General features: G+C 46.7%; 7 protein-coding genes across 7 annotated transcripts; 3 read left to right on the forward strand and 4 right to left on the reverse strand.

Annotated features, from left to right (window-relative positions):
• Positions 1–364: 364 nt before the first annotated feature.
• On the reverse strand, positions 365–1,515 carry F4822DRAFT_436649 (40S ribosomal protein S3aE; the record flags this gene model as incomplete). The annotated part of the gene is made up of 5 exons (XM_051462332.1): positions 365–508; positions 591–1,092; positions 1,151–1,176; positions 1,257–1,341; positions 1,502–1,515. 5 exons carry the CDS (start codon positions 1,513–1,515, stop codon positions 365–367), a joined length of 771 nt encoding a protein of 256 aa, XP_051316914.1.
• Positions 1,516–2,639: 1,124 nt separating this feature from the next.
• F4822DRAFT_175611 (uncharacterized protein) lies at positions 2,640–3,351 on the reverse strand. The gene has a single exon (XM_051453337.1). The coding sequence runs from the start codon at positions 3,094–3,096 to the stop codon at positions 2,716–2,718; it is 381 nt and encodes a 126-aa protein (XP_051316915.1). The 5' UTR covers positions 3,097–3,351; the 3' UTR covers positions 2,640–2,715.
• Positions 3,352–4,098: 747 nt separating this feature from the next.
• On the reverse strand, positions 4,099–7,317 carry F4822DRAFT_175476 (putative GTP cyclohydrolase II). The gene is made up of 19 exons (XM_051453336.1): positions 6,567–7,317; positions 6,391–6,509; positions 6,327–6,335; positions 6,200–6,269; positions 5,998–6,137; positions 5,893–5,936; positions 5,805–5,842; positions 5,680–5,749; positions 5,585–5,624; positions 5,477–5,532; positions 5,376–5,418; positions 5,236–5,318; positions 5,018–5,173; positions 4,958–4,961; positions 4,719–4,881; positions 4,623–4,652; positions 4,484–4,569; positions 4,351–4,420; positions 4,099–4,298 (listed from the first exon to the last, which is right to left on the reverse strand). The coding sequence occupies exons 1-19, from the start codon at positions 6,887–6,889 to the stop codon at positions 4,286–4,288; spliced, it is 1,557 nt and encodes a 518-aa protein (XP_051316916.1). The 5' UTR covers positions 6,890–7,317; the 3' UTR covers positions 4,099–4,285.
• Positions 7,318–7,914: 597 nt separating this feature from the next.
• Positions 7,915–8,927, forward strand: F4822DRAFT_426996 (Elf1-domain-containing protein; the record flags this gene model as incomplete). The annotated part of the gene is made up of 5 exons (XM_051460664.1): positions 7,915–8,016; positions 8,354–8,398; positions 8,460–8,598; positions 8,649–8,696; positions 8,770–8,927. The coding sequence occupies 5 exons, from the start codon at positions 7,915–7,917 to the stop codon at positions 8,925–8,927; spliced, it is 492 nt and encodes a 163-aa protein (XP_051316917.1).
• Positions 8,928–9,223: 296 nt separating this feature from the next.
• F4822DRAFT_426997 (uracil phosphoribosyltransferase) lies at positions 9,224–10,235 on the reverse strand (the record flags this gene model as incomplete). Its single annotated transcript, XM_051460665.1, has 5 exons — positions 9,224–9,275; positions 9,325–9,341; positions 9,405–9,559; positions 9,618–9,976; positions 10,072–10,235. The coding sequence occupies 5 exons, from the start codon at positions 10,233–10,235 to the stop codon at positions 9,224–9,226; spliced, it is 747 nt and encodes a 248-aa protein (XP_051316918.1).
• Positions 10,236–10,974: 739 nt separating this feature from the next.
• On the forward strand, positions 10,975–14,130 carry F4822DRAFT_175815 (uncharacterized protein). Its single transcript, XM_051453338.1, has 2 exons — positions 10,975–13,713; positions 13,765–14,130. The coding sequence occupies exons 1-2, from the start codon at positions 11,362–11,364 to the stop codon at positions 14,050–14,052; spliced, it is 2,640 nt and encodes an 879-aa protein (XP_051316919.1). The 5' UTR covers positions 10,975–11,361; the 3' UTR covers positions 14,053–14,130.
• Positions 14,131–14,930: 800 nt separating this feature from the next.
• On the forward strand, positions 14,931–16,947 carry F4822DRAFT_395742 (rheb small monomeric GTPase RhbA). Its single transcript, XM_051457451.1, has 5 exons — positions 14,931–15,251; positions 15,343–15,671; positions 15,825–15,964; positions 16,060–16,188; positions 16,278–16,947. Exons 2-5 carry the CDS (start codon positions 15,617–15,619, stop codon positions 16,515–16,517), a joined length of 564 nt encoding a protein of 187 aa, XP_051316920.1. The 5' UTR covers positions 14,931–15,251; positions 15,343–15,616; the 3' UTR covers positions 16,518–16,947.
• Positions 16,948–17,241: the final 294 nt, after the last annotated feature.

The following is a 17,241-nucleotide window of genomic DNA, read 5'->3' on the forward strand; positions in this document are numbered from 1 at the left end:
GCGTGGTCGGGCGGCTATAAACGTAAAATTCCCCGGAACCCAGACATTTCGATCGAGTACCACCTAGGTAGGTACGTGCAGCAGCATCAATACAACCCATATGTCCCGCCAAATTATTGTGTTCTCGACCGATTTGGATTAGGCCAATAGCCGCTAGGACATCGTAAAGTAGAATTAAATCACGGAAGACGGCGACGTAGTATGCGAAAAACATGCACAATCGTTAGCTAACCTTTCTCATTTTATCTGTCCTGAGGGGCCTGCTGTATCCGCGGCTACCATGCCGCGCCGAATGCAATCAGAAGTGAGACCTATTGCCATAGCACAAAAACCCACGCCGTTCCATGACCCGAGTGCTTCATAATTAGACCTCTTCAAGGACGCGCTCCTTGAACTCCCTCTCGACCTTTTGTCCCTCCTCGTTCGTTGTGGACTCTCCGTGTAGGTTCATCAAAGCACCGAGGTCGAACTTGGGCGACTTGAGGAGCTTGACCTTGCGGATGTGGACCTAAAAGCGAGGATTATATTAGTATAAATGCCATGTAGAAGATCTAGGTGTAATGCCGAGAGAGAATTTTGCGAGTACGTACGTTCTGAAGGGGGTAGATGCCTTGTGTGGCCTTCTCGATTTCACGGCCGATGACTTCGGGGATCAACTTGGAGGTGAGTTGCTGGAGAGTGCAAGTGGCAGCTTCTCGTTGGATGATCTCGACCATCTTCTTTCGGATGGCACGAATCTGGGATGAGGCGGCATAGGTAGTCTTCTTGATCTGGTTGGGTCGTCGCTTGGTGAAGGCGATAGCGAAGAGGCGTAGGAGGTAGTCGTCGGTAGTCTTGACGGTGACATTGGCCTCGATGAGACTTTGCCACTTGCGCACCAGAGATCGGAGCTTGTCCGATGTGAAGTCGAGTCCGTGGAAGTTGGTTAAGCAGTTCTTGCCTTGGACTTCATCGACACGTAGCTTGACCTTGCGGAATGCGTGGTCCTCGTCCTTCTGGAGATCGGCTAGGGAAACCTCGAAGATTCGGCCCTTGAGGGCATCGTTCGCGTTCTTCAGACCGGTGGTTCGGTTGACTAGGGTCTTACCAACACTAAATAACGTGGTCAGATATAAACGAGTCTTCGTATTAGCGGAAGGAAAATTCGTACTCTCGGATGTTGAAGGGGGCAGGAGCCTATAGAAAAAAATTAGTTAGTCTCGAAGTCCATTTGAGTGTAGATAGAAATTCGTTGTTGAAGAGGATCTCTCGCTTACCTTGATGGAGTACCAATCCTTTCGGGCGAAGGGGTCCTGGGCCTTCTTCTTCAATCCCTTCTTGCCCTTGGACAATCTCTTGTTCCTGTTGCGAGCGAATGATTAGTATTGAATTCTTTTTCTGTGTTGTGGTTTTGCTGGGCGCGAGGGGCATGCGAAGCGCCAGATGCAGCGCTGGAATCGAGAGTCGCGAAATCGTAGAATCGAGAATATTAGAATTAGAATTGAAGAGATAGAATACTTACTTTCCAACCGCCATGTTTGCGAGGTGTCAGTATAGCTCGCAATTCAGGACGATGTTGAAGATGTGTTGAAGGAAAAAAGGGCTTCTGATGTTGCGTGTTGGATGGATCTAACTGTGAATTCTAGTGCGGCCAAAATTTCTTGTTTGTGCGCGGAAAATCGAAAAAAGGTGTGGATAGGTCACGTGTATCGGCTGCTATCTTTTGATAAAGCAGATTTTTGCACGAGCCACAAAGTCCGAAAGTCTAGGTGCAACCTTAGGTAAGCTGTAAGGGTTTGGCCTTAGCCTAATCCGATCAGGCGGGGTTCGATGCATAAAGTAACGCATTAAACATGGTGAATAACTTTATGTAGCAACCCTAGACAATAGACACCTAGCCTTTTTCGTAAATGCCTCTCGTGAGGCTTTTCCCGTCTCATTGCATTGACACGACAGAATGCTACCAACACGAAGACATCTTAGCGTCTAATTGCCACTATTCATACTTCAATTTTAACAAACAATTAATATTTGTAATGATTTATTTTACTTTATTTTTGTCATTACATAGGTGTACTACCTAATGTCTAACATCGGCGAAGGTGAATTAGATACTGAGCCATGAGCTAGTACTCGGCCGACTTTTCCCTTCCTTCTTGTTCTTTCTCTTTCCTCTTCTTGTATTCTTCTACTGTGTCTTGATGATTAAGACAAGGTATCCCATTGCTTTCTCTTCGTATGTTCACCTTGCAATAGATCCCACCAATCCCATTATCCATCTTCTCTGTATTTCAATCCCGCTGGGGGCGCGCAACCTTTGAATCCCGAAGGGACAGGCGCGACATTATCCCGATGATGTATCACATAAAACACGCAAACATAAACACAAAATAACTCCCCAGCGCCTGTTGACCTTATGTGTCATGCTTTATCCCATTTTCGCCTCTCCTCAGTCCACTGCGTTGTTGGACAAACAGGAAAGAAGAAAAAAAAAAGGTGAGACGAGTCTCGTGGTCGGCTTAGGCAAATCGGGGATCTCCGCGAATCCGCGAATCGCGCCCCCAAACGCCAATGCCAATGCCTAAGAGATCTGCATCCCGGAAAACGTTTGATTTCATGTTACGAATTCCATCAGGCCGTTCGTTCTACCGCTTTCTCCTCGTCAGGATGCTCGCCCACATCCCAGGCGTCGAAGCTGGGGAAGCTAAAGTAGCACGCCGAATCTATTCGAATAAGTCAGCACGGACATTCGCGGTTCAATGGTTCGGAAATAGGTAAGGTAGGTAGGTAGTACGCACGTGGATCATGGGTGGCATCTGTCAAACGAGGCTCTCGGACCTCTGCCGATTCTAACCCAAAGCTTCGTGTTGATGACGGGGACGAGTTAGCGTTGGAGACCGCTACGCGGCTGAGTAGATCCGTCGCTCTCCGGCTCGTATTTGGAGTTGTCAGCACCCCCTTGCAAGCATTGGAGGTGGTAATAGAGGGTTCCGTAGCACAAGCTCTGAGTAGACGGGGCCTGCGTCTATCAGTATTCTTGGGCCTCGGAGACGACTCTCGTCGAGGTACGGTGTCGGGTGAGTATCTAGCAGTAGCCATTGCGGGACCAGATACCATATTATTATGCGATGAAGGGTTTGTTGGATAATAGTAGACTTGTAAATAGGCGCAGTAGCGAATTCGATGGAAGCAAGAGCGTAAAACGGGATCAGGAACAAGAATAACAATGCAAGCTGGGGGAAGCTCCCCATCGATGGATGGATATCGCAGCTGTTTAAGACAAGCTCGCAGCAAGGCAAAAAAAGCCGCTAAGACCAGTCTCTTACCGGCTGTTGTGGAACGACATCCCCAGACGGTCGGTGCGGGCGATGCCACATGTCACTCGCGAATGGGGACATTTCGCATGTGGTGGCAGCTGTATGGCCTCCGTTGGCTTGGGTGGTTTGGGCGTAGATGCCTGCAGAAGTATTGGGCCGTCCTGCGCCAGTTAGCAGTCGTTAGCAGAGGTGGAGTGGGGAGCGTTGCTGACTCCTGAACCACTCATGAAGCTGCTGGGGGTTGCTGGGGTCTACATGTACATACTATCTCTTAACATCTGCAACCCATCCTTGCATGCTAATGTTCCAGCAGCCCCAAAGTCCCCTCTTTGCCCTCTTTAACACGCAGTAGCATTCCCCATCTTTCCGACGAAGGTCACAAGTAGTTTCAAATAGCTGGGGACCGCGGACCTGTCAGCTCCATGTTCCATATGCTCCATCGAGGAGCTCAACGCGAATTCCGTGATAATTCACATCCCCCTGTATGATTCCGTGCATCTCATCAATCCACTGGCCCTTTTCTCCGGTCTTTTCCTCCCTGCCGCTGCATCTCATCCTGCCTTCTAAGGCTGATTGTGGGCGAACTTCTCGATTGAAGCTGCAAGATGCCATCATACGGATAATCTGGTTAAGTTGACGTACTACAGCGTACCTTTACTGGATCGTTGCCGCTTGGACATGCTACAATTGGATCATTTGTCACACATTACATAGGTAGGCAAGTACAGCATGTATACTATGTACAAGAGGGCACAGAGGGCACCGCAGCAGAAGCTGCACAATCACAAAGAGGGTACAAGCAAGACGCGCTTTTGGAAGGCGTACATACATTAGTCTCACGCGTGGCGATTGCTCAGAAGCGGGGGTTCCAGGCGAGATCAAGTTTTCAAGCAGTACGTATACGTAGCTTTCTTTCTATTGATGACCTCCATTCTCCTCTATCGGCCATCGGCAAGGCCTAGCCTCCCTCAGTTGGAGTATTTTTTTTATTAGTGGTCAATGCTGTCATTGTTATTAACACGAAGTTGCAATCTTTGGAGTAGATGGCACTTACTCTTCCCACATTCGGCCTTGTACAGCTTTCAATTCATCTGAAGTCATCCTGTGGCCGGTCGTAAAGTATCCTGCAAGCCACCACGGTCATCCAATTTGAACTAAATAGGGTCTACTACATGAGGCAAACCTACCTGCGGTTATCTTGGCGTCTATCTCGACGCGCGAATCTGCGGGGATCAAGTCCTCGGGGAGTTCTACCCGTTCGTGGATTGGGATACTATGCTAGGTTAGGCATGCCGGTTTTGATGTGCAGCACAGGATTCAGCTTACCCCTGGCCAACGATGGCATCGTACTTCATGCTACATTGTGGCGTCTTAGCATTTTCCAGGGTCCATCCATCATGTCTGTAGGGTCGATCAACTCACTTGCTCATACTCAGCATCCTGTCAATCTTCTTTATGCCAAGCCAATGCAGGATATCAGGCATTAGAGCCTGGAAACGCATGTCCTTCACACCAGCTATGTTCTCGGTTCGCTTGAAGTAGTCCGACGCGCGGTCTTCCCCTCGCTTCCTGGCGTTGTATACAACTGCCAAACCATGGTTAGATCTTCGGTTCAAGGGTCCTGTGTCAAGGGTCCTGAGTTGGAGGATGCAGGGACTCACGATACTACTCAATGTTAGCATTGCACAATTGTCATCTGATGACCTATTTTTTTCAAATACCTTGGTAACCTCCCCCAAAGCCCGTCCTTCCTTTCTGAAGTAGATGACCACGCCGCTGCCGCCATTCTGTGCTTCTCTGACGGCCTCTTCGATGCCGAAAATAAGATAGGGTCTGCATGTACAGATGTCGGAACCAAACACATCACTACCGTTGCACTGCATCTTCTGTCAGCCGGATATCGAAAGACTTTGGCCAATAAAGTGGGTGTGAAAATTACCTCATCATGAATACGTAAGGCTAGTCTACATTTTTCGTCAGACATCTTCGCCGGGTCCCCGAAGCAATAAACTGTCAGACCACCTACGAAATGTCAGCTTTTAACAGTTGGCATTCCTTACGGAAAGGGGAGCCGATTACCAATGGGCGGCAAGAAGACTTTGATATCACCGCGCGTGATGAGCTATAATGTATAAGCACTTAAATCCGCGCTAATTCTTGCCAGAGTTGTGGGAGCTTACTTCTGGATAACTACCACCAGTGTGCTCAAACAGCGAACGTCTAAGGACACCCTCGTCTACTAATGTTAGCCATAAATTGTTCCGTGGATTCTATACTCCAATTCCTACCTATTCCAAATCTTTCGGCCACCCCAGGGAGATACCAAACCTATCATGGTCAGTACTACTCAAATCCAGAAATTTTGGGGTACACAGATGTCTACCGGTTCAACTGCAAATTTGGTGACAGCAAGCTCTCCTAACTCATTTAGACAGACTTTCCCATCGGGAACACTAGGGTATTGTTAGCTTGTGAGCTATATGTTGGGCGGATCTGGATGATACACACAGCCTACCACTTCGGACACTCTCTTCGAGCTCCGGAAGCTATATTGAGTGAGTATGGATCATGCATTTTGCCGAGTTGATGAAATTACCTTCATATGAGCCTTGGTTATGGCGATAGTGGGTCGAATATCGACTATAATAGTTTGGTCAGTATATCTACCGCGAAATTATAAGATATGCAGGCATTCAAATACCATTCTCTTTTTCTATGGTGTCAGCGAAAAGCCATGGAGCTAAATGACCCCAAGGATCCATAGCGACAATCTTCTTCTTGTCGCCCCATTGGGGAAATGGACCAATGTTGGCTGCTGGCTCCGTGTTGGTGAAATCCGGCCTGTATCACAGGTTTTGATTAGGCGTCAATCCTCGTGCGAATAGGATCATACACTATCTTACCTATGGTTGGCATTGAGTTGTTTGCTAGCGAGAGCAAGAGCGAAGTAGATGGAATAGGAACCGCCATGTGCTACGTCACAGAGTTATAACATGTCTCTTGAAGCACGAGCGGTGGAGCATAGCTTACCTCCAATAGCTGGGACCACTGTTAGTGAGTTGTATAATGAAGGCGAGAATTGGTGCAAACTTACCATTACGTCTTCGGATTGTGGATGACGATCGGGAGACGACCACTGGGCCACGATCGGCTGGGTCTGGCGAACCCCAATGAAGAGGAAGTGGGTTGATACCAATCTGTTTAGGATACGTGCTAGGGGTAGTTAGCATAGAGAAAACACGATGAAGTTTCACAAGGGGACTAGCTCACGTAAGAATAATTCGAGAGGTGAACCCCGACTTTTGCGCCTGGGTCACTTCTTTGGTTGAAGGAGAAGCCTTATCGGCGTCGGACTCGGCGGGATTTAAAGGAGACTGGATGGGGGAACCCGAGGCTCCAACAAGAGGAGAAGAAGGTATCTTGCTGAGATCAGGACTAGGGGCTCGAACATATGAGGCAATTCGATCAATCCGATTGGAAGCATTTTCAACTTCGGCCGTTAATCTAACTTGACTTTCTTGAATGGCCTTTACGACTTCGAGAACATCGGCCATGCTCACTTCGCCATTTACGCCCGAACCTGGACTTGCCATGATCACAGCTGGATTAGAGAGATAACCTAAGATGCAAACGGAAGGGATATGAAGTTCTATCTGTAAATAAAGCCACTAAGTAAAAAAGATACGGCTTATGCTGAAATAGGTATTTTCTGCTAATAATGACACGATTGAATTAGGATAGCACTTGAGGAAAGGTCGGTCGATCAGTGAGCGATATGAAGGTGATGATATAGATATAGATATAGAAAAGTGGTACGCAATAGTGAAGTGTAAGGTCAATTGATATTGGTGGTTGGGACGTTAGGTATGTAGTCTTTTGGCTCTGGTATGAGGGAGCAATTGCCTAACATTTAATGAATGTACTGAGTACTCAGGCCTACAATTGGACGGTATAAGTATCGTGGGTTCAACTACCGTGGGACGAATTGGAATCACACCGGTCAGAGAAGTACACACCACAGTACACGTGTAGATGGGTACGCAGCTATTCTTGTACCTACCTACATAAGTATAGATAAGGTGCCCAAGGAAGTAGGCACCTGACCATCTTAACGGGCTGATAACCTTGGAACCCACTATACTAGACACAATCCCCACTAGTTCGTACCTGCATTCGCTGTAAAGCTGTTGTTGACATCCGTGCCTTCCACGCCGAACTATACCTTATCTGCCTGACGAATCTAGGAAATACCTTGAACGTACAATACGGAATATACCTAAGCTATAGGTAGAGATACGGTAGCACTGATAAGTATTTAGGTTGAAATATTTACGTACATGTATATCCACATACTTATTATCATTTGATCAATTCTGAAGGAATGCCCAAATGGTGTACGGTAGATATGGCAATGGCTGGGATTCCCGACTTAAAGCGAGGGGCCTAAGAATAAGAAAGGTTATGCGCAATTTATGAATATGGATATCAGGTATCCATGAATGCGGTAAGGCAACCCCGCCTTATTGAGCACCTGGGTATCCACCCTGCCCCACCCTATGCGCTAGGGAAATCGATAAATGATAAGATATCCTTATCGCGTGTGGCTTTTGAACGACCAATGCTGTTTAAGCAACGCGAAGCTTTCAGACGTCACGCAACCAAGGCAATTGCTGGTGAAATCTTTGACCAAAACATAAAAATCAAAGTTCATTGTTCTCCAGTAAGGTTGCCATTTATCCCACCTACACCAACAAAAAGGGAGCCAAATTACGCGTGCGCTATTGAGGGATCGTCGAAGATTATCTATTCAATTTAGTATACGCGGCCGACGTCATTCTGGCCCTTTTAAAATCCGAATAAATCATTGACCGCGATTTATAGGCGCAGCCTTACTCGACTCGACCTTGGTTTCAATTAGATCAAAAGCGATAGGTCGCAACATCAGGGCGCTTCCTGTTCTTTACTCCTTTATTACTCCAATTTAAGATGGTGTGTACCAAGCACTCCGCTGAACGATCAAATTCCTTGGATTGCTTGCTAATAGCTTGTTATTGTAGGGAAAGCGCAAGAAGAGTTCGCGAAAGCCCCAGGGCAAGAAGAAGGTATATCTATTTCGAAATAGGATGCGCCGCCTTGAAAGATCGAAAGCTCATAGAATCCTAGAATGATCCACTTCCTACTATCTTCACCTGCCTATTTTGCAACCACGAAAAATCCGTCACAGTAGAGATGAACAAGAAATCCGGTGTTGGCGAACTCGAATGCAAGGTGTGCGGGCAGAGATTCCAGTGCGGTATAAACTGTGAGTGCGGCCATGTCAATTTGGTATTTCCAGTTACTAAAATGTATTAGATCTCTCAGCACCCGTCGATGTTTATAGTGAATGGATCGACGCGGCCGGTACGTATACCTCAACCAACACACCGCGCAAACAATCCCACGGACGAATAATTCAATACTAATTATATCACAGATGCCGTTGCAAAGGAAAATAACGTTGGAAGTGGCTCCGGTTCGGCTTCAACGTATCGCGTAGGATCAAAACAATCAGCGGCTGGCCGATATGATGATGACGAAGACGATCGCAGATACGAGGGCGATGGCATAGTGCCGGATGACGATGATGACTAGAGGGCGTATTATTTTTATGAATTAAAGTCTATCTGCTCAGCCGTGTGGAAAAACAAATCGGTCGCGACGACAACATGTGCCGTGATATGCAATCATTATGGTCACGGTCCTACGCTGATGAAGTCCGCAATCTATCCAATGATTAGATCCGCGGCTTTTTGTTCGTCATATCATCTACTAAGATGGCCTCCGGTATACTATTTTCAGCGAAATAGTTAACACAGATTCTAGGCGGTAGTAGATATTAAATCTCACTTCAATTCCCTCTTAACTTGCCTGTGGTCAGGGCTAACATTCTACATAGTGTAGAATCGATCTCCAAAATCACCTAAACCTGGGATGATATAGCTGAGACTAATGTTAGCAAGGCTCTGTCATGACATATATGCTAACATACTTCTTTTCGTCGAGACCCTAATTATATGAATTAGCATTTGCCAAGGCAAGCTTTTAACCGGTTGAGAATGGACTTCTTACCTGATCAACGAATGCCGTGACCACTCGGAGCTTAGGGAACTTGGATGCAAAGTTTTGGATTCCCTGTGGGCTAGCAATAAGATTCAGAAAAAGGATCCTCTCCTCTGGAACACCACGGGATTTTAGGACATCGACGGCCATGATAGCGGAGCCACCTAAAATAGTCAACTCAAGCCAGTTCGTAAGAGGGAGTACGGCACCGGGAACTCTAACCTGTTGCAAACATAGGATCGAGTAAAAGAACCCATCTTTGCGCAATGTCCTCCGGTAATTTATCGTAAAATAGTTTCGGCTTTGCTGTCTCTTCGTCTCTCTGGATTAAAATCTTACCGATTCTTACTGACCTACAGCAGTCTCGGAGACCCTGTTCCATGGCTTCACCGGCTCGCATAATAGAGACGCCGCAGATCTTTCCTTGGAACATGAGCCCCGCGTAGGTACGGCCAACAGGTGTAGTTACAGTATGCTCGACGACGGGTAAATGGTTAAGTCCCTCTTCGACAAGCAATCGAATGATCCGGTTCGAGTAAAAGATGAAGTCTGCTCGATCCGTGTTCCTATCTCGTATTTTCCTATCACAGGCATTAAACATGAGTGATTCCAACACAGGCATAACTACCTAGGTAGTTATGCCATGTCTAAGTAGCCTAACAAGGAAATCACTCACGTGAGTAGCGCTATAAGCTGCGGTGTTTGGGGTAATGTGATGACATTGTCATATTCAACTTCGGTCGAAACTGTGGCGATGGGCTTTTGACTAGGCGATCGATAGTCGGGTCCTACGCACTGCACGGGGCCGGTTTGAGTGCGGTCATCAGATGAGGTAGCCATTCTGTACTCTCCGAATAATGGATATTCTGCAAGAGATATATCGTCTTAGAAACACGACGTTCGAGTAAGACCTGGCCAGATAACTCTATGTTGAGATGAGACTTGACTAGGAATGTGTAGAGTGAGCAGTCGAAACCTAGAATCTTCTTGATTAATGATGATATCAAGTCAATGTTTTGAGGCCAAGATGTTGAAGACCTCTTAAATCAACTACTTGAGAGTAGCTTAAGGGAATGGTTTTGGGTATTTAGTATAACGTGAGAGGAGAATTGATGAGACCGCTAGATTCTTATTATATGGTAATTGAAGAGACTAATAATTGGATATTCCAATGATAGGCCGTGTCCTAATAGAAGGATAATTTTAAGCACAAATCGAGACTCGTGAAGGCGACTTGCAAAAAACGAGGTACTGATACGATAAGCTCCAATAAACAAGCCCCCGCCTCCAATCTTTTCCAAATTTGGAAAGTGTATTTATGTACCTAAGTACCTAGGTTCCTGCTCATGTACACCTTCCAGAGTTGTTTCAGGCTTCAGCCCAGAACCCCGGGCGGTCACCACCGATCACCCGAGCCAGTTGACTGTCGAACAAAGCAGCTGCAGGAGAGGGCTAGTACATACTGTAAGTTTGGTAAAGTTTGGTAGGGTGGATGCTTCCGTCATTAGTTAACAGCTAACAATGGAAGTTGAAGACCGACGCGGCAATATTCAATGCACAGGATAAACATCTTGGCTTCAAGCGTGAATCACGGTTATCTCCATCACTATTACTTTTTTTTTCTTCCCTCCCCATTGCGCCTCGCTCTCTACCCACCTACATCTTACACCTTAACTTAACTTCACATCACTTAACATTACCTAGCGAATATTACTTGCTTACATTGTTCTTGTGCGTGCTTAATGCATTTTAAAGCGTACACTTGCACTGTGCATCCATTGTGTCATTCACGATTGATTGGCTGCTTACCAACAAAAGCGCGTCTAATACTTATCTAGATATTTACATAAATTCTACCCTACCCATTACACCTCTCAAAGCCGTTGCTTCGTCGCTATGATTAATTGACCATTCCATTCTTTTCAAGATCGCGGCCGTTCCCGCGGTGTTTTGAAAAAGAGGCGCTATGGTTATGAAGCAGGATTTCAGCGCTCCGCGCAAGAAAGCGCTGACAACCTACGGGAAAGCCCCCCGTAAAAGACAACCAAAGACGACTTTTACTCCGCCCGCGTTCCCCCCTATACCCGAGGACGATGACTCTACCTCGAAACGCAAAGCTACCGTAGCGCATCGTCGACCTTCACTTCTTACCTCGCCATTGCGAAAGCCTTCATCGCCTTCTACAAGTCTCGATAGGAAGATCGATGCAAAAGTAAATACCGCTAGCCTACTGGAGAATGGACAAAGCTCAGATCGGAAGCGAAAGATATCCCAAGTGTATTCGTCTAAGGGACGGACACAGGAGCATCCCCAGCCTGATCAAGCTCCCATCCTCCCCAACCATGTACCACACCGATCGCGTTTATCTACTTCTACCAATAGCCACCAAACAGTTCGCCCTATCGCGCGCCAGCGCACCTTCTCGGCCTCATCGGAACAAATGGTTGCTGAACCTACTGAAGCTAGACTATCAAGCCCACCCCCAACACCGACTTTGCCGAGGGCTTTGGGGCGACCTAAGACTCTGGCTGCCAAAGGCTCGACGTCATCAGCACCAGGTGCAAACGCGGCGGGGAAGGAGAAGCAGGGAAGTATACAACAACAAATACCTCTGCGCCTCGGCCGCGAAAGTCTCAAGAAACCAAAACCCTTAGTCCCGTCTTCGAATGGCGTGGATGAGGAGGTCCGGTCAGCCATCCAATCAGCTCCAGATGGCGCTTCTAAGAAGCGTAGGAAGCGGTTGATTGATGCATTGGTGGAGCAGAGCAGAGACGAAGAAGCCGACGAAATTGACGAGAGTAATGAAGCAATTGAGGACCTTGAAAACCCGAGCCTGCCGACTCTAAGTCACCAGGTCTCCAGCGACATTTCAATGCTTGACTCGCAACCCTTGCCCCAAACCCCAAACCGAATTGTTTCGACAGCTCAATTGACCGCCACGAGAACCTTTGCACGCTCCACCAGCGCACTAAAATTTACATATGGCCAGAATAGGAAAGTTCTCGAGGAGGAGGGTGATCTACTCGAGTCCCTCACTTTTCCTGAGTTGTCGGCTCCATTGAAGGGTAGGCGTTTGGAACTTGGGACTCCGAAGAAAAATACCAGCACCAGAGGCGTTCTGGATGAAGATGACCCTTCTATTACTGGCTCGCCAAATTCGAAACTTCGAGACATCCATGAGTTAAAACAGGCTGGAGCGAATTCTCGTGTGGCTGATACCATGCAGGACTTAGCCGACCAGATTGGTTCCCCAAGTGAGAAGCCTTCATCGTCTCGAAGGGCAGCATTGTTGCAAGTGGCGGAGAAAATAAAGGATAAGACCTTCATGCGACAATGCCGCGATTTTGGTGCCGAGGCGGCATTATTTAAAGATATGGGGAAAGAATCGGATACTATTTCAGGATATCTTATTTCAGCAATCCTCGCGACGATACTTGCAAAATGGCCATCTACGCATACACAGCAACTCGTCAGGCTCGGTGCCCCGGCGAATATGTTTGCTCACCTTCTCGGTACATCGCGGGATATCAAGCTGATAGCGCGAGACCGAAAGAGCAACTTATCCAAAAGAAGCCAAACATCGCTCATTGCTGTTCAAAGTATGCTATGCGGGTTATCAGTTTGGGATAAGGCTAGCCCATCCTGCATTTCGCCTAGGAGTCTCGCCCTCAAATGTTTGCACCTACTTGTTACACAGGATGTCAACATAATCGGAGACCCCTCAATTATCTCTCCAGCAGTGATAAAAGGCCTCTTTGCAGTACTCTCGGAGGCCGCCGAGAGTACGAAGAGCTGGGATTATCCTGCGGCATCAGAAGCGATCGACCTTGTCCACGCCCTATCGATTCTCAACTTCTATGCTATGAACATTGCTGTATCACGGCGCGGAAACACTGATTGGGCCGCTCAATACCTCCCAACTGTGGCTGATGTCTTCAAAACCTTACAGACCGTAGAGCCGGATACTAAGGCCCAAGAAACCGAGACTAGACTACTCGAAGGCTCCGTTTTAAGACTCATTATCAACATCACGAATAACAACTTAGAGGCGCCAGAGATATTTGTGTCAAAAGGACTTATACCAGCTCTCGCTGGTTCGATCACGAGCAACTTTGCTCAGGTTTGGGCGTCTCTATCTCAGGACGCCTGGGTCGACGGAATTTTGGACGGCTTGGTCCTTCGGTTGGGGATTATGATCAACTTCTCCGAACACAGCTCTCTCGTAAGACACGTGATTGACGAGTGTAAGCATGATGATCAACGACCAGTTGAGGAGCTGATCCGATTATTCTTGGAAAACTATCGGAGAACAGCAGAGGTAAGTTGATATTATACCATTTATAATTGCATTTTATTAACAGAAAACTAGGCCGACTCAGTGGAAACTAGTCAATTGAACGTTGCGTTCGGATACTTGTCAGTTTTGCTTGGTTACCTGGCTTTGTATCCGCCGGTACGTCAAAAAATACGATCAGCCCACAAGGCGAAGAGTATAGGACCTTTGCTCGACTCGTTACGCGAGTTCATTACCCACCATAAGAAAGTGGAGAGCCAGAACGGGGAAGAAGATGACGAGGACCCACAGGACCATCATGGGTACACAGAGCGGCTTCAGGATCTAGTACGCCAGCTTGAGGAACAAGCAGCGCGTGATTAACTTCAGAGACAACCCCCTCAGGGACTAGGTACATTCTAGAGGGCTATATGCACGATTTATTATGATTGGGAAATGTTTAACTCGGCATGAATTTCCAGAAAAAAAGAAAAAGAGTAAAGCTACAAAAAAATGTACGCCACGAAGGACATGATGGATCAAACGTTTTTGGTCGTCTGCCGTTTCACATTTAGGGAGGATGGTGACACCTGCGGTGGTTTTATTAGCAATACCTTGATGAAAAAGGTCTTGGACGAAGTCGAATACCCCTTAAAAATAACCATAGGACAACGGCGGATAGGGTTAGTGGGATACGGTAGGTAGGTAGGGAGAGCAACTATACCCGGGGACATAGGATCGAGTTGAACGGCAATGAGCACGGCCTCGTTTTATGATTCTCAAATTTGAGCTGCAAGTACGTTACTTAGCATGCTACTTCGACAGCACCTCACATGAATAATGCACTTACATATACTCATGGTACTCATGATACTCGTCGTACTTATGCGTACGCTTAGATGTGGAAATCGTAATAAGCTACCTACATATGTACATACAGGCCCCTAATGCGAGTACCTAGCGCAGGCATTTGATTTTACTGGGTCTGGACCTGCCCCGCATTCATCCACAAAATCAATGATGTTGGTTTTTCGAACAGGTACCGGGAACGGGTCCCATTGGACCCCCCCTTTTTCGGTTTGACTGTCCCAATTGTCGAAATAAGTTCAGGTGGATGTTATTAATAGCATTAGTAGAAACTCTATAGGTGCTTGCCATAGCTAGCCGTGATGTGTAGAGATGGCATGCCTTGGTTAGCCGTTACATATGTACCTAGCTAGTTTAGAGTTTGGTAGGGGTAGGTACCTTAGGTACATCTACAGCAACTCAATCGCTATATATCCGTACCCCGCCTACCAATTCCAAGCTCTGCTTGATCCGTAGCTTTTTCTTGTCTCCCATTGAAAAAAAAAGGGAGAGAATAAAAAAAACAAACCAAAAGCTCATCCTTCCTCTCACTTATGTGTATTATACAAAAAAAAACAAGAGAATTCAACCCCTCTATTTCTTCATTCCATCTGACCTCATAGCCCAAGTGTTTCTCGTCAGTCTTTAAATGAATGCGTGATATTGGGGGTAACATCTGCACGTCATAAACACACAAACGTGTTCCTGACTTCAGAAGCTTTGAGAGATTGAAAAAGGTGTGCAAATCCCACACCCGTCACGTCGAAACCCACGTTTCGACCCTGATCAATACCTTACCTATCTGGTCTTATATATAACACATTCTAGCATTCTTAACACAAACTGCACACACGCACAATATACCGCATACATCATTACATATACACCGCACATATGAATTGATTAATACATCCTACATTTCTTACACACGCACGTCTGCACTTACACAGACACATACACAATACACATTTTACCCCCACGTTCGAATGCACCGACATTGTTATACAACATTATTTATTATCTAGCTTGTATGAAGTACATATCTGACATATAATAATTCCACTTATAGCATACAAGTACATTTTCGTAACGCTCTCCGTAAATGCCGTCGCCATCCAAGCAGCGGAAAGTCGCCATTGTCGGCAGCCGATCCGTAGGTATGTCGTATCTAACTGACAGACTACACCTGGCACCTATCACCATCACATTTCATACCCTGCTATTCCTTGCGAGCTTCCATGGATTGTGCATATACGTATGTATAACATATCTCACGGTCATACGCTAATCCTAGGCTATTGAAATTATAGGCAAATCTTCCCTTGCGGTTCAGTTCGTCGATGGCCACTTCGTCGAAAGCTACTATCCTACCATAGAGAACACATTCAGCAAAGTTATCCGATTCAAGGGCCAAGACTATGCCACCGAGATTGTCGATACGGCTGGCCAGGTACGGATGACATTCATTACCCCAGCACTTTAAAACCTACGGGGTTTTACTAGGTCTTATCATATGCTGACAAAAGCTACGCTGGTATAATATAGGACGAGTATAGTATACTGAATTCAAAGCACTTTATCGGCATCCATGGCTATATGCTTGTGTACTCGGTTTCCTCGCTCCCATCCTTCGAGATGGTGCGGGTAATCCGCGAGAAGATACTCAATCACCTTGTTTGTCAACCCCTCCAATTCTACCAAACCTCCGCAATGTGTCAATTGCACAATGTAGCTTGTATAACTAACCAATTGAGCAACTACAGGGTACAGATTGGGTTCCGATCGTCATTGTAGGCAACAAGAGTGACTTGCGTCCCGAACAGCGACAGGTCAGCCAAGCCGACGGCAAACAGCTCTCGGAAGAGTTCAATTGCGCCTGGACGGAAGCGAGCGCCCGATACAACGAGAACGTAGCGAAGGCATTTGAACTCCTGATCGCCCAGGTGGAGAAATCGCAGAACCCGAACGAGGCGCCTGACGGTGGGAGATGCAATGTTATGTGAGGGGCGGCTTGCTTCGCATGGTGTAGGGATAAGATACGAATACAGATACGTTAGACACGAAATGGACAGTAGCGGTTACAACAGCCGCAGCCACGGCTAAAGTCGTAGCTACATAGAACGTTTAGGAGGCTAGAAGGATGAGGCTCATCAGGTCACCATAGTCAAGCAAGGACTGTTAGGACGGGTTCGGTCGGCTTAGTTTTCGTCAACGATCAACGTTAAACCTTGCGGCCACGCGCACAGATTATTCTTGCTTATGCTCGATTTACGCGCCGTGGCTTGTATATATTAGTTAGAGACTCGGACCTGGTTACCTGCTCAAGGTACGGAGTTAATTGGATATAATTTACGGTATAGCTTGTTGGTTCTCTTGTCTGACAAGACTGCGACGACACGAACACATGTGATACTTTCGAGAATTGATACGCCCTCAATAAGTATAGTGCGCAAACGAGGCAGCTGAAACCCCTCGTGTTGGTAGATTACAGGTACATGGATACAATTCCCTAAATCTCACTCAATTCGCTCAGAATTATCTACTAGGAGAAACTTAAAGATACCAAGCAGTACCTCCTCTATGTATCCTATCCCTGCCACCTTTCCGATACATATTTGTACCTAAGTACCTAAGTACATACAAATGACTGATCGGTAAACGGGTACTTTCATGCCGCAGATAGTGCCCCGCCACTACTCTTTCTGCCCCTCTATGTACCTTAGGTAT

Source organism: Hypoxylon trugodes (assembly GCF_022578975.1).
Source record: "Hypoxylon trugodes strain CBS 135444 unplaced genomic scaffold F4822scaffold_3, whole genome shotgun sequence".
In the NCBI taxonomy this organism is placed as follows: domain Eukaryota; kingdom Fungi; phylum Ascomycota; class Sordariomycetes; order Xylariales; family Hypoxylaceae; genus Hypoxylon; species Hypoxylon trugodes.

Coding starts and splice junctions, on each gene's coding strand:
- F4822DRAFT_175611 (XM_051453337.1), bottom strand. CDS start 3,096: ATGGTATCTGGTCCCGCAATGGCTACTGCTAGATACTCACCCGACACC.
- F4822DRAFT_175476 (XM_051453336.1), bottom strand. CDS start 6,889: ATGGCAAGTCCAGGTTCGGGCGTAAATGGCGAAGTGAGCATGGCCGAT. Junction 5,750..5,804: donor AGTGTCCGAAGTGGTAGGCT/GTGTGTATCATC, acceptor ACAATACCCTAG/TGTTCCCGATGGGAAAGTCT. Junction 4,570..4,622: donor GATGCCATCGTTGGCCAGGG/GTAAGCTGAATC, acceptor AACCTAGCATAG/TATCCCAATCCACGAACGGG.
- F4822DRAFT_175815 (XM_051453338.1), top strand. CDS start 11,362: ATGGTTATGAAGCAGGATTTCAGCGCTCCGCGCAAGAAAGCGCTGACA. Junction 13,714..13,764: donor ACTATCGGAGAACAGCAGAG/GTAAGTTGATAT, acceptor ACAGAAAACTAG/GCCGACTCAGTGGAAACTAG.
- F4822DRAFT_395742 (XM_051457451.1), top strand. CDS start 15,617: ATGCCGTCGCCATCCAAGCAGCGGAAAGTCGCCATTGTCGGCAGCCGA. Junction 15,965..16,059: donor TTGTCGATACGGCTGGCCAG/GTACGGATGACA, acceptor GGTATAATATAG/GACGAGTATAGTATACTGAA. Junction 16,189..16,277: donor AGAAGATACTCAATCACCTT/GTTTGTCAACCC, acceptor GAGCAACTACAG/GGTACAGATTGGGTTCCGAT.